Consider the following 16014-nt stretch of genomic DNA (forward strand, 5'->3'; position numbering starts at 1 on the left):
TTTTAAAATATCTGAAGGATGAGGGGCACCTAGTTGGCTCAGTCAGTTGAGCGTCCAACTTTTATTTTTGGCTCAGGTCATGATCTCAGGGTCGGGAGATTGAGCCCCGCATCAGGCTCCTCACTTAGCATGGAGTCTGTTTGGGATTCTCTCCCTCTGACCTTCCTGCTCACTCTCTTGCTCGCTCTCAAATAAATAAATCTTAAAATATCTGAAGATATGAATTCAAAGGAATCTTGATCTTTTTGATACCCCACACATACACACCCCAACCTCCTGCAAGCTTTTTTCCTGTCATGTTTCCAGCTCTGTCTGTGGTGAGATGTGTATCTTGATGCTAGGGACCAGCACAGACTGACCTCCTTGAACATGTGTTGGTCAGGAACATGTGTTGGTGGCTGGCCACTGCCGCTGGAGGGAATTCACTCAGTTGCTTTTCTTCAGATTTTTTTCTAGGGGCTTTTCCATGAGGTATCTTGGGAGTCATGGTTGCTTCTTGAGAGCCTTTGTTTCCCCATGGGCCAGATGATTGCAAGACTGTGGAGGCCCGTGGCCTTGGCCAGCATGACCAGGCTTGCCAACGTGATGATTCACACTGCTCCCTCCTCCCCTTCTGAACTTTCTGACAGCCTTGTGACTCTGACGTGGGAAGTACCAGTGGCTCTTGAGAAACCTTTACTGAAGAGTTGAACGTTTTTCTTTTAAGATTGCTGAGGTGGTTTTCCATAAAGTTAGCATGTGCCTTGCTTTCTACTTAAATCTGGAGGACACGGTGTTTATTCTTGCTCCTTCTTAGGGTTTGTTAGTGCTTTCAGGTTTGCTTTTCATGTTACTCATGATGCGCTGATAGAAATTTACCTAAATATATGTGGAAATGTTCTTTTGTTACTTGGAGCTTATATAGTTTCTTATGCAGATGTGCAAATATAGTGCCTTAGTAATTGCAGACTCCATACTGTCTTGCTTTCTTTACACTGATTCTTAGTGATCCTTACAGGAAGTATAGCTTCCTGTCATCAATAAATTACATGATTTCTATGACCTCCTTCATGACTGACTTGACAAGCCCATATTGGGCATCTGGTGTATCTTAATATTTTTTTCAAAATGTTAACTAACCAGTGCCTCTCACTGCCACTTCATTTTGCAGATAATGTTGGAAGGTTCTGTACTGGTGTTTGAAGGGGTGCTTTTTGCCACTGAAATTTCCTTTAGCCTTTGGGGCCCTGATGAATGGAGTTTTGTGTCAACTCTAGGTGTTTGCACAGTCCTGTGTATGGTATGGAGAGTGTGGAATTGCATCTGGAGACAAGAGATATAACTGCCAATATTCGGGGCCACCAAAACCCTTGCCAAAGGATGGGTATGACTTAATGCAGGTAAGTTTGTTGTCTTGGGCTTTGGGAACACAAAATTATAATCTGAGATCCTCTGTAATTATACCGTAAATATCACGGTGGGGTGGGGCTGAAACCAACAGGCTTAATACTTATCCCAAACCTTATCTGGGGCACACAGTGGCACAGAAGATAATGTAACTCTAGAGGCAGAATTTCTCTGGGGCTGACTTCCTGCCTTTCTCTTGGTTTCCCCATAGCAGGTTACTATTTAGGGACTTACCTTGGTACCTCAAATGTTGCTCTTTGCAGCTTCTTGAAAATATACTAGAAGTTACCTTTTTTTTTTTTTTTTTTTAGTTCCTGTATTTTAGGACTCAAGCCCCCTATAGGTTGCTAAGCAGCGTTGACTCTCTTGTCCTCTGTTTAGTGGTTCCTCCATTTTCCACCCAGAGCCTGTGACCTTTGGTTGTGACCAGGATTCTATTCTGTTCTTGTCTCGTTTACCATTCCTGATAACACAGGGATATTAGAAAAGAACTGGTAAAATCAAGGTGAAAAGACTGGTGCTAGAGGCTTACATGTAAAATCAGGTTGACGTGGGGGCAGCAGGTCTCTTCAGCTTGCTTTCTGCTTTCATCAGAATTATTAAAGACATCTGACTTTCCCCAGAGTGACCAATGGAAGTAGTAGATAACGTTTGGATTAAATTTAAACAGAAAACCTAAGAGTAAGAAGTAAAACAGATTGTCCAGGGAGGAGAGTGAGCTTCCAAATAAGAAAAAAAAAAAATCTCTATTGCCTCTACTTTTGCAACTCCCTCATTTCGAATAGTAAATTTGATAGCCTTTTTTTTTAAGGTTTTATTTATTTATTTATTTGAGAGAGCGCACAAGTAGAGGAGGAATGGCAGGCATAGGGAGAGGGAGAAGCAGACTCCCCGCTGAGCAGGGAGCCCAATGCAGGGCTTGATGCCAGGATGCCAGGATTATGACCTCAGCCAAAGGCAGACGCTTAACCACCTGAGCCACCCAGGCACCCCAAATTTGAAAATCTTTTAAAAGAATTCTACAAGAACTTTGCAAACATGTTTCTTACCCATGTGTACCTAAAGAAGGACTAGGCAAATAAAATTGCCTTATTTCGTTGAGGAATGTGGGTCCTCATCTGACTTGGCTACTGTGATAACCATGCTTTCTCACCCAAAAGGAGCTCTGTCCAGGATTCTTCTTTGACAATGTCAGCGTGTGCTGTGACGTGCAGCAGCTCCGGACCCTGAAGGACAGCCTACAGCTTCCCCTGCAGTTCCTGTCCAGGTAGGCTGGCCTCCTGGCACACAGATAAAAAATGGGTTTGGGGCGCTTATTAACCAGGGACAGTCTGATTTACTCCTAAAAGTCAGTTTTCATGTTTGATGTTTCAAGAAAGTAATCTTATCAAGCATAATTTCTCAATAAAGTAATAGTTGCCAGACTTTATTTTCTACTTAGTTCCATGCAGAGCTGAGGCATGGCTTTCCTCTGAGATGGTCCCTCTCCAAGGGTATCTGCACCGTGGACTGGGTCCTTTCACTTTTGAGCCTCTGGGTGCTGTGTGGATGAGAGGTTCTGGTGGTCCTGCCACATCTGTAACTGAGACCCTCCTCCGTGTGGTCCCCAACATGGCCATCCTCCCCTCCCTGCCCCTGGATGGGATGTGGTTCTCTCTCCCTATAGTAATGTGAGATGCTAGAGCCCCAGTCCTCCATAGAGCTGGCCTTTGGTAGCTGTTAACAAGATTGTTCTGGCAGTTTGCTGGTTTTGTCACAGTCCACTGTCCAGACTGTTCTCTATGACTGGGGCTGTGAAAAGGGTTGCATAATAGGTGTTCTCAAAGCTTATTCAGCGATTCTCAAATGTGCCAAAGAACAAGCTGGTGGAGGTCTGTGGAACAGCACTTCATGGTATCTTTCTAAATATTTCACACCAAAGCACCCTGATAAATGTGGGTGGGAGGGACATAAGAAGAGGGGAAGCACTTCTCCATGTGCATGTCATGGCAGGTGACAGGACAGTCGGCATCCACAGAGGAAACCCTCCCTGCTGCTTCCCAGGAGTTTAAATTGGCAATACAGAGTGGAAAACCTTTGCTAAACCATCCTTTCAGGACAGCATACCATATAGTAGATCAAAAAGTTGAGAACCTAATCAAACAGCATACCCTGTGGAAGGCTAGTAGATGTTGATGGAGCCATCATTCAGTCAAAATACATTTACTTAGCACCCTATGCCAGTTGAGGCATTATAGACCTAAGGATAACCAAGATCAAAAGATAACCAAACTTTCCCCCATGTTGTCAGCTCTTTTTTTTTTTTTTAAGCCAATAATGAGAAGCTAACATAGGGAATATTGTGGAGCTATGGAAACTGATGATTGCAGAGATGAAATGTAGTTACATGGCAAGAGATTTTTAATCCATGGAACATGGTAGAAATCTGCACCCCCGGAGCGCTTTCTGTTAGGATGGTGTAATTGTAGTTCCTGTTCTTGTCACGGTAGAGCACAGGACGCCTGAAAGCAGGTCAGGGTGCATGTCTGCTCCCTTACTAGACCAGGGGCAGTGAAGGCTGGGACCACCTTGCCTGCTCTGTGTCATGTGGCACGCGGAGTGGATCAGAACTGAGAGTGACCCCCATTGGTTGTGCCACGAGAATGCAGGTCTAACGCAGCAGTAGCTTTTGCGGCTAACAGTGAACCCAACTGGAGAGACATTTCTGCAACACAGTAAATCAGCATTAGGAGCTTCATCGGTGAACCTGGAGAGCAGACCGCTTGTAGTTCTCATGAAAACCCGTGTGCTTCTGCAGTGCGCGCACCACCGCTGTTCTCACAGCTTCTTCTCAAGCCACGGGGAGATCCTCTTGTGTTTAGAAAGGGTCAAGGGATTACCCAGGGCTTAAAGAAAGCCGTTCAATAAGAAGGTGAAAATTCTAACATGTGAATCTCATTTTTTCCTTGTTTTCCTTCTTCATCAGAGTTGTCACCATGACACTCCAGAGTCCTTTTAGCTTTATTTATTTTTTTTAAAGATTTATTTATTTATTCATTCAGAGAGAGCGAAGAGAGAGGCAGAGACACAGGCAGAGGGAGAAGCAGGCTCCATGCAGGAAGCCCGATGTGGGACTCGATCCTGGGTCTCCAGGATCACACCCCAGGCTGCAGGCGGCGCTAAACCGCTGCACCACCAGGGCTGCCCTCCTTTTAGCTTTAAGAAAAGGAAACATGTCGATAAATTATAAAACACAGAATTCAGAGAAGCATTTTTCCCTTCCTACAATTAAACCTGGACAACATATGTGTAGTAATTAGGGCAGTTTGTAAAGAGACCTCTGATTTTAGGTTTAGAACGGCTGGGTTTAAGATGTCTTCAGGCAATTTATTTGTCACCTTGTAAAATAAATTTTAAATGTTCTTTGTTGTAAATCATGTTTTCGCTGACCCTGTTACCTGTGAGATCAGACAAAATATAGTTTACTTTTTCTTTAGATGTCCATCCTGTTTTTATAACCTAATGAACCTGTTTTGCGAGCTGACATGTAGCCCTCGGCAAAGTCAGTTTCTGAATGTTACAGAAACTGAAGATTATGTTGATCCTGTTACAAACCAGACAAAAACGAACGTAAAAGAATTACAGTACTATGTCGGAGAGAGTTTTGCCAATGGTGAGTAAACTTTTAATTATTCCTTTTTTTATAGTTGGTATAAGGACAGTGGATTAATTGTTCCTTTCTTTTGTCAACTGTGTGAAAATGGCGGGTTTTAATTCTGTTGGCCATGAAACGAGTTGTTGTTTTGTGTGTATCCAGAACTTGAGCTACAACCTATAAAACAATCTTTTTGAAGTATTTGCTTAACTCTATCCTAATTTCCACATGGAAATTTTTACTGCATGCAGGTTTACTTCTGTACATTTTAGAAGCCATTAGAACTTTGTTTCCAGTGGACCTGCATTGTGTGACTTCATGAGTTGTTGCAAAACTTGAGAGGGTTTGGAAGGGTGAAGCAGAGGAGAGGAGATTTGACTATGAAGAAACATATTATCATAAGAGAGAGTAAGCAGATACAACTGCAGGAAGGGATCCATAGCAGCTAGAAATCCTAGGACAGTCTGAGAAAGACCATCTAGCGTCAGTTGAAAATGATGAAATAAAGGACTTCTGAAAGAACACAAGGGGAAAAGAATGAACAAATTAAGAGTAGAACCAACTGGCTCTATTGATGAAAAATAGTCCTTTAAGTGAACTAAAAGATAAACAGCAGATTCGACACAACTGAATAAGAACGTGCCCAGGAACGAATAAGAATTCAGCATATTAGGGATCCCTGGGTGGCGCAGCGGTTTGGCGCCTGCCTTTGGCCCAGGGCGCGATCCTGGAGACCCGGGATCGAATCCCACGTCGGGCTCCCGGTGCATGGAGCCTGCTTCTCCCTCTGCCTATGTCTCTGCCTCTCTCTCTCTCTCTCTGTGACTATCATAAAATAAATAAATAAAATAAAAAAAAAAAAAAAAAAAAGATTTAAAAAAAAAAAAAAAAAAAAGAATTCAGCATATTAGAGCAACATACAGATTTAATTGTAATGATCATTTGAAAAGGTAATCACAAATTTAATAGAAAAATTTAAATACTAAATAATAATATAAATTGATGTTAAAACAAAAGATTGTAAAAAAAAAATAAAAATAAATAAATAAATAAAAAATAAGATTGTCCCCTTCACAAAAGCAACAAAAAATAAGCTGTATAGGAATAAATCTACCACAAGATGTGATATAAAGGACAACCAGACTGAATGAAGAGGGATCATTTTGTCTAGAAACAGAACTTTGCATATGGAGAGTTGATACATAACAGGTGCATTGTTACAAGTCATTGAAGGAAAGGGTGGGCTAGTTGATAAATAGTGTTAAAAATTGATTAGTTCTCTAATTTTAATTGCATATCATACCAAAAATGTATAGAATAAAAAATCCTAATTTTGGACATTTTGGAAGTGTAAAATATCTTTATGACTTTAAGATAAGGTTCTAGAAGAGAGGAAAAGCAGAAACCATAGTGAAAAGATTTATAAACAATCAATATCTAGAGCAGTCATTGAAATGCAGATGAAAACAGTGAACTATCATTTCACATATCAGATTGGCATAAATGTAAAAAAAAAAATCAGTCAATTCCAAATATTGGTGAGGATATTCAAGCAATAGGAGTGCTAATATACTGCACCACTGGTAACCATAACTTAGTGGGGGTGTTTGAAGACCATTTTAAAAACAATTTTTGCACTACCTGGTAAAGTTGAAGATAAGTATACCCTCATCCCAGAAATTCCATTCTTATAGCTGCCTGCCACAGAGAAAGTTTTTGTTTTTGTTTTTTAAGATTTTTTGTTAATTCATTTGAGAGAGAAAGCACAAGGAGGAGGAGAATAAGAAGCAGACTCCCCGCTGAGCTGGGAGCCCAATGTGGGGCTTGATCCCAGGACCTGGAGATCATGACCTGAGCCAAAGGCAGATGCTTAACCGTCTGAGCCACCCAGGTGCCCCTGCTTTAGAGAAACTCTTAATGCATGTAAACAAAGAATGATATAAGAACATTCTTTGTAGGGTTTTTGCGATTATCAAAAACTAGAGACATCAAGAGAATGAGAAGGTAAGCATGACTGGGAGAAAATACTTGCAGGGGATCCCTGGGTGGCTCAGCGGTTTGGCACCTGCCTTTGGCCCAGGGCACGATCCAGTCCCACGTCGGGCTCCCTGCATGGAGCCTGCTTCTCCCTCCTCCTGAGTCTCTGCACCCCCCCGCCGCCCCCTGTGTCTATCATAAATAAATAAATAAATCTTTAAAAAAAAAAAAGAAAGAAAATACTTGCAGGAGACACATCTCACAAAGAACTGTTACAAAATATATGAAGAACTCTTAAAACTCGATAATAAGAAAGTGAACAAACAACTTGACTGAATACATGGACACTGATCAGACACTTCCTCATGATCAGACACTTCATCAGAGAAGATATACGGATGGCAGATAAGCAGATGAAAAAATGCTCAACATTATATATTATCAGAAAAAGTTGAATTAAAACAATAGTGAGATACAGTTTGCAATAGTTACATGATTTACGTCCACACATACAGTAGAATGGCCAGAACCCAGGACGCTGACACCACCAAATGCTGGTGAGGAGGTGGAAGCACAGAAACTCTCATTCATTGCTGCGAATGCAGAGTGGCATAGCCACTTTGGAAGACAGCTCTGCAATTTCTTAGGAAACTAAAAATACTCTTATCATATGATCCAGCAATCATGCTCTTTGGCATTTACCCAAAAGAGTTGAAGACACGTCCACACAAAAACCCTTCCAGGCCTGCTGATAGCAACTTTATTCAAAACTTCCAAAACTTGAAGTAACCAAGATGCCCTTCGGTAGCTGAATAAGTAAACGGGGGTACACCTAGATAATGGACTATCATTCAGCACTAAAAAGAAAGGAGCTATCAAGGCATGAGATGACATGGAGGGACCTTTAAATCTTTAAATCTAGAAGCCAATATGGAAAGCCTACATCCTGAATGATTCCAGTTTTATTACGTTCTGGAAGAGGCAAAACCATGGGGACAGTGAAAAAATGAGTCAGGGGCTGGGGGAAGCAGAGTGAATAGGCGCACAGAGGATGTTAAGGGCAGTGAGACTTGTTTAATTCTGTAATGGTGGGTACAAGTCATGGTATATTTGCCAAAACTCATAAAATGTACAACACCTAGTGTGAGCCCTAAAGTAGACTATGGACTTTGGGTGACAGTGATGTGTCATCCTAAGTTCATCAGTTGTATAACAAATGCACCAGTTGGGTGCTGTGGATAGTAGCGAGGTTGTGCTTGTATTGAAGCAGGAGTTATATGGGAATTCTGCTCAATTTTACCATGAACTTAAAACTCCTTAAGAAGTCCATTAAAAAATATATAAATAGGGGCGCCTGGGTGGCTCAGTCTGTTGAGTGACTGCCTTCAGCTCAGATCATGATCCCGGGGTCCTGGGATCAAGCCCCATATTGGGCTCCCTGCTCAACAGGGAGTCTTCCCTTCCTCTCTACCCCTTCCTTCCACCCCCAGCTCATACTCTTGTCTCGTATGCTCTCTTTCTCTTTTCTGTCTCTCAAATAAAAGTCTTTAAAAAGAAAAATCATTGAGGGCAGTAAATGCTAAGAGGGGAATGGATAAATATGTTGGAGCATAGTCATAGTCTATAATAGAATAAAAATATTTGAATTAGTTATGTCACTCACTTGAATGACTTAGAAAATTGAAAATAAGTTATGGGATATAGGTAGCATGTTTATAATAGTACTGTTTATCTATGGATACGATATATCATGAAAGTACACGAACACACACAGGAAAGATAAACATCAAATGCAGGATTATAGTTTACTGTAAGGAAGGGTTCAGGAGACTTCAGATAGGTGAATTGTATGGTAGATGAGTTATATTTCAGTAAAGCTGTTAAAAATCCATGTAACTATAGCATAGAAAAACTATAAAACTCCAAAGACAAGTATCTTAAAAAGAAGTAGAAAAAAATTACAAAAAAAAATTACAAATCATTATAAAAGAATTCCATTTGTAGAGTTTTTTTCCCAGCAGTGAAAGAGACCAGAAGGCCATGGAATAATCATAGCTAAGTCACTCTACCTGAATTGCCTTTCAAGAACAAGGCTAAAACAATGAATTTATGAAGCATCTCCTTAAAGTTTAGGGAAGAAGTTTCTAACAAGTAGGTGTGGTATCTAAATGGGGGCCCCCCAATGTGGATTAATTGGTGGCACAGGCAGTGAAAAAATTCACCTGAGGCAGAACAAAGGAGACAGAAGTTTGTTGAATATATCTCGCAAAGGGGGGGCGGATATGGACATGAGGGGAGCGGTGAGCAGGACTGCAGAGGAGCAGCTATGGGTGGGGGCTGTATTTAAAGGGGGAAGATGAGGTATGGAGAGTATGGAATTCTCCCTTTTTTGGTAACTGTGCCTGATTATTAGTAGCCCATTAGTCAGTTTAAGAGTATTGTGAGGTGGGTCACCTGATGGGCCCCTTCTACATGCCACTGCTCAAGCCTGTTTGCCTGAAGGTGGTTTCTACAGTAGGGACTGGTAAATGAATGTTAATACAGGGCCCATTACTACTACTTTTTTATGTGCAAAATGCCATTGACATGGTCCTTATTTTGTGGGCTGTCTATGTCTTCTAAAGTGGAACCAGGGGCGCCTGGGTGGCTCAGTCGGTTAAGCATCCACCTTCGGCTCAGGTCATGATCCCGGAGTTCTGGGATTGAGCCTGCCTCAGCGAGAAGTCTGCTTCTCCCTGTTCCTCCCTGCCCTGAGATCGTGCTTACGTGCTCTCTCTCTCTCTCCTCACACACACATACTCACTCTCTCTCTCAAATAACAAATAAAATCTTAATAAAATAAAATGGAGCCAAAATAGAGAGTAGTATTAGGTTCATTCATGTGACCTTTGCCCTAAAGCAAGTTTTCCCCTGTAAATTCCAAACTCTTCAGCCATAGTTTCCTGCCCCAGATTTCTGGAACCAGCTTCCCTGACTGAAGAGACCCTAGAGTTCTTACTTCTTCCCCAGCCTTAGTATGTTCTTCTCTGCAGCAATGATAATAGTCCTCTGAGCTACTGTGAGCTACGTGGGATGCCATAAAGCCTTTCCTGAGTATTTTTTTATGTTTATGTGACTTGGAATGTAGCCCTGCATATTACTGGCAGAGTGATGAGTCCACGTTACAGGTAATCTCCACTCCTGCGCTGGGTGTTTCCTGTCCCACCTGCCAGCCAGTGGCTTCTGACTGTGGTGCCTGTGGCTGAGCTCGCCTTCCAGAGGCCTTTTGTAAGATCTCCCCAGGGGGCTAAAGCAGTATGGTGTTTCAGCCTTTTTCCTTCTTCCTCTGCCAGCCATGTACAACGCCTGCCGGGACGTGGAGGCCCCCTCCAGTAATGACAAAGCCCTGGGACTCCTGTGTGGGAAGGAGGCCAAGGCCTGCAATGCCACCAACTGGATCGAGTACATGTTCAATAAGGACAACGGCCAGGCACCTTTCACCATCATACCCATATTTTCAGGTAGATTCCCAAGTTAGGCGTATTTATGATGTGATTTTAAAGCCCAGGAGCCTTCGTCTTCAACAGGAAAATAAATCTAGATAACTAGTTCCTGGAATTTCCCTCCAGTGAGAGAAGTAACTAGAACATTTCCCTTGCCCCTGGTTAATTTAGGGGGCTGGCAGTGAACATGGAGAAGGAGAATTACCTTCAGGTGTTGCTACCTAATTGAAAGAATGAGCCTGGATTTTTGTTTTGTATTAAAAAAAAAAAAAAAAAGCAAAGCATTTACAGAGGCCTTTTAAGGAGCCCTGCAATCATGTTAGACTTGCCCCTCCCCTCGCTGGAGGTTTGCTGTGGAATGTGGGGTACCCTAACCTCAGTGACAAACCTGGTGCCCAAAGTTATTTGAAGTAACTTAAACTTCATAGGGCTATGCAGCAAAACATCATTTGATCGGATGGAAACCTCTGGTCCTTTTTACTTTTATGGTTATGTGTTCTGTTTGTCATCTATATGCTTATCACTAGGTTTAAATATAATTAAATGCCAATTTTGTCACCTTTTTTTTTTTTTTTTTTTGAGATACTCATTCAAGCCCATCCTCTCTACAGATCTTCCAGCCCATGGGATGGAGCCCATGAACAATGCCACCAAGGGCTGTGACGAGCCTGTGGATGAGGTCACGGCACCGTGCAGTTGCCAAGATTGCTCGGTGGTCTGTGGCCCCAAGCCCCAGCCCCCACCCGCTCCGGCTCCCTGGAGAATTTTGGGCCTGGATGCCATGTATGTCATCATGTGGATCACCTACATGGCATTTTTGCTCATGTTTTTTGGAGCATTTTTTGCTGTGTGGTGCTACAGGTGAGCAGTTTTGTGTATTCCCCAGGGCGAGAACAGCAAGATTACCCGAGTGGCACTTCCAGCTTTCACCTGGCAGTCCTTGGTAAATTAAACCAAGAAACAAATATCACATGAATACCACTCCATGATTGCTAATGTCCTATAGTTAGCTAGTAAACAGAGACCTAGACATTTAAACATTTGAGGTTAGTTTCATTGATCTATCCCAAATGACAAGTGATGTTTATTTTTATTTTTTTAATTTTATTTTAATTCAGTTAATTAACATATAATGTATTTATCAGTTTCAGAGGGAGAGGTCAGTGATTTATGAGTCTTATATAATACTCATTATATAAGTGCTCATTACATCAGGTGCCGAGTGATTTTTTAAGCACTGTTAACCACCCATTCTTTAACAGAACATCTTAGGACCTGAATCTGATTCAAATCTAATTAAATGGGCTGCTGTCTACAATCCTTTCAGATGTTTGCAACTTGATTAGGAAAGTACATTTTCCTTAACTTTTTGTTTTGAAATAATGTTAGACTTGCCAGGAAAGTGCAAAAATAGTAAAGTTTGTATGTATCCTTTATGCAGCTTCCCTTAATGTTATAACTGACATCACCCACAGTATGTAATTACCAGAAACCATGAAAATAACATTGGTGTAGTATTTTTAGCTAAATCACACACTTTGTTCACATATCACTACATTTTCCTATGCCTCCCTTGTTCTGCTTTAGGACCCCACTCCATGTTCACCTTTTTAAATTATTTAGTATTTTATTTATCTGAGAAAAAGCTTGAGTGGGGTAAGGGACAGAGGGAGAAGCAGACTCCCCACTGAGCAGGGAGCCCAACATGGGCCTCGATCCCTGGACTCAAGGGTCACGACCTGAGCCGAAGGCAGGCACTTAACTGATTCAGCCACCCAGGTGCCTCCACATTCACTTTTTGTTCACTACTCTCCCCCAGTCTGTGACAGATTTTCTGGAATTTCTTTTATGGCCTTGACACTTTTGATGAGTACTGGACAGTTATTTTGTAGAATAAGTTAGGTTTTATCTGATATTTTCTCATGATGAGATTGAGGTTATGTGTTTCTGACAAAATATTACAGAAGTGATTTATCTTTCTCAGCACCTCATTTTGGTGGTACACGATCTCAATAGGTCTCTTCACTGGGGATAGTTACCTTGATCACTTGGTGAAGAGGGTGTCTGCTGGGTTTCTCTACTGTAGAGTTGGTGGTTCTCCCTTTGGAGTTGATAAATATCTTAAGGGAGATAGGTCAAAGCTGTGCTAAGGCCTCGTTTCTCCTAAAACTGTCCACTGATTTTTAGCATCCGTTGGTAGATCTTGTCTGCAGCAGTTCTGTGGTGTTTGCCTAATGGTGACTTGGTGATTTTGTATTTCCTGCATCTCTTCTGCACTTACTAATTGGACTTACTCTGTACAGACAGTTATCCTTCCTATGCTCTGTTTGTTTATTGGTTCGATTATATTTACATCATGGACTTTTGTGTGTGTGTGTGTGGGCTCTATCCAACACTGTCATTTGTTTCATTGCTCAGATTTTCCAGTTTTGACCATTGAAAGCACCTTCTGGTTGACTCCTGTGGATTTTTTTTTTTTTAACATGCCCTCACCTTTCTCAAGCCTTTGCTTATTTTCTGGAATCACAAGATGTTCCAGACTTATCTCATATGTTTCCTGCCCCAGCCCTGGAATCTGCCTCCTCTGCAAGGAGTCCTGGTTCCTTTTATTGGAGACCAATGTTGAGAACAGTACTCTAGGCACTAGGTATGCGCATTGCTGCTGCAGCAATGTTCAGTGTTCTTAAAGGACCTAAAAAAGTTTTCAACCTAAATGAAGGTTACAAGGTGAAATTATTCTTTATTAGCTTGAGTTTTTTTAATACCTTTTTTCTTTTTTTTTCTTTTAAGATTTTATTTATTCATGAGAGAAACAGGCAGAGGGAGAAGCAGGCTCCATGCAGGGAACCCGAAGCGAGACTCAATCCCGGGAATCCGGGACCACGCCCTGAACCAAAGGCAGGTGCTCAACTGCTGAGCCACCCAGGCGTCCCAGTTTTTTTTCATACCTTCTTGGAGTGCCTGGGTGGCACAGCTGAGGTCATGATCTTAGGATCCTAAGGTTGAGCCCTGCATATCGGCTCCACACTCAGTATGGAATCTGCTAAACTTTCTCTCTCCCTCTGCCCCTTCCACTTGCTATCTCTCTCTCTAATAAATATAAATCTTAAAAAAAAAAAAACCTTCTTATATTTTCTGGTGAGCAGGACTTAGAGCAAAGGAACCTGGGGTGGGGGGTAAAAGGGGAGACAGCATTTAAAGAGGAAGAAACAGAATGAGGAAGTAAGCTTTTACTGAGGTTATAGGATTAGCAGAAACACTGCTTGATCATGTCAGAGGTCTGCTAATACTGCTTACGTGTTTTTATTTTTCAGAAAACGCTATTTTGTCTCTGAGTACACCCCCATTGATAGCAACATAGCTTTCTCTGTAAATGCCGGTGACACAGGTAGGCACGTTTTTACTTACGTGGTGAGGATTGTGTTCGCCTGTGTGTTCATTTCCTCAGCGAGTGTTTATGCGTCTGGCCCGGGACAGACTCTGTGCTCATGTCAAGGACATGGCTGTGATCAAGACCGACTTTGTGGGAGTAGCCATTTAACTGAGGTGACAGAAAGGAACCAGGCACTGAATAATAATAGGATAATTAGGGTTGGGGTGAGAGCTGCAGAGGGGCTGATGGAGCAAGCAGAGGGCAGGTGCAGCTGCAAAGGTGGATGGGAACTGCTTTGGACCGAGTGCCCCGGAGAACCTGGCTCGGGTGTGAGCATCGCTCCTCTGACGGGTGGGGATGACTGTCACGGTAGGCAGGCACGATAGCTGCTGAGGGTCTGGGTTGGGGGGGCAGTGGGGAGCAATACAGGGTCTTGTGCCATCCCTGGCCGCAGGCATAGTTCTCACCACCATGTGGTAGTAGCTAACACTTGCCCTGTTCCGACTTTCAGGAATGGCTTGGCTCTTAACCTCCACCCTCCCTCCCTTTCCTGCTCTTCCAGGGGAGGCGTCCTGCTGCGATGCACTTGGTGCAGCATTTGAGGGCTGCCTGAGGCGGCTCTTCACACAGTGGGGCTCCTTCTGCATCCGAAACCCAGGCTGCATCATCTTCTTCTCCCTGGCCTTCATTGCTGCCTGCTCTTCAGGCCTGGTGTTCGGCCGGGTCACGACCAACCCAGTGGACCTGTGGTCGGCCCCTGGCAGCCAGGCACGCCTGGAGAAAGAGTACTTTGATGCGCACTTCGGGCCTTTCTTCCGCACGGAGCAGCTCATCATCCAGGCCCCCCACACCAGTGTGCACACTTACCAGCCGTACCCCTCAGGATCCGACGTGCCCTTTGGGCCCCCGCTTGACATAGGAATCTTGCACCAGGTATTGTGTTTTTGGCAGAAATCAGCCCGAGAGCCCCGTGGGTTTGTTCACTGGCTTTTACATGTTGACCAGCTCTACCTGATGTGAGATTGGGGCTGAACATAGTGGTGTATCTCGAAAATCGACAGTGAACAAGAAAGACGCTTTTTATTTGCTTTTCAAGAAAGCAAATGGTGGGTGTTGAACTTAATGGAAAATTTAGTGCTTTTGTATTTACTTCATATAGCAGCAGGGCTTGCTTCTTCTTGAAATTGGTTTGAATATTTCTCTGTTGAAGTAGGACATATTTATAATATACCTTAGGAACTTACTTATTTTTTTCCCTTGGTATTTGAAAAGTAATGTGCCAGGACCCAAAGGAGTGAAGCCTCTTAGGCTGTGCTGGGGACCTAGGAAGGAGCTTCTGCTGACCCTCCCTGCAGGAATGAATTTATCATTGCCTGAATGTGGGCCCCAGCCTGCCTTTGGTAAGAGGTGCATTGGGAACGAGATCCATCCTGTTCTCTTACAGAGGCCTTTACACCTTTGCGTTTTTCTCTGTTGCACTTGCCCTGAAAAACTCTATCTATGAATAAATGGCACCCACTAATTTTTTTTTAATGAATGATTGCACAGTCACATGGTTTTTCCTTTAAATTTTGCTCTTGCCTATGGAAAGTCTGGTATCTTTTTTTTTTTTTAAAGATTTTATTTATTTATTCATGATAGACATAGAGAGAGAGAGGCAGAGACACAGGCAGAGGGAGAAGCAGGCTCCATGCAGGGAGCCCGACGTGGGACTCGATCCCGGGTCTCCAGGATTGCGCCCTGGGCCAAAGGCAGGCGCTAAACCGCTGCACCACCCAGGGATCCCCCCAGAAAGTCTGGTATCTTAACAAACTTCAAAATGGTCTCAAAAAAAAAAAAAAAAAAAGAAAGAAAGAAAGAAAGAAAATGGTCTCAAGACTTTGACAGAATCTTTTCTCCACCCAATGACTGCTTTTTCCCAGCTTATTGCAAAAGATGCACAATGTAGTCATTTACCTCCAGGAAGATATTCTCTGTGAGAAAATACAGGGACATGTGAACAATCCTAGCACAAAGCAAGGTAATAGATAGCATTTTGTTGGTAAAAGGGCATGTCAGGAGGACCAGGCAAATTGCCTTCATCTGCCCTCTGTGGCCCTCTTGTTCACTGCTACAGAAGGGTGGAAGGGGAGAGATGTTCATGTATCCTGCCCTGACTTATG

General features: G+C 42.8%; 1 protein-coding gene across 1 annotated transcript in view; it reads left to right on the plus strand.

Annotated features, from left to right (window-relative positions):
* The window catches only part of NPC1 (NPC intracellular cholesterol transporter 1), a 53001-nt gene that overhangs the window by 14087 nt on the left and 22900 nt on the right, over positions 1 to 16014 (plus strand). The window contains 7 exon segments of the mRNA XM_055324505.1: positions 1257 to 1379; positions 2547 to 2653; positions 4863 to 5038; positions 10330 to 10497; positions 11091 to 11340; positions 13794 to 13867; positions 14415 to 14785. Of these exon segments, the coding sequence (XP_055180480.1) occupies positions 1257 to 1379; positions 2547 to 2653; positions 4863 to 5038; positions 10330 to 10497; positions 11091 to 11340; positions 13794 to 13867; positions 14415 to 14785 (1269 nt within the window).

This window comes from Nyctereutes procyonoides, unplaced genomic scaffold (assembly GCF_905146905.1).
Source record: "Nyctereutes procyonoides isolate TBG_1078 unplaced genomic scaffold, NYPRO_anot_genome, whole genome shotgun sequence".
Lineage (NCBI taxonomy): Eukaryota > Metazoa > Chordata > Mammalia > Carnivora > Canidae > Nyctereutes > Nyctereutes procyonoides.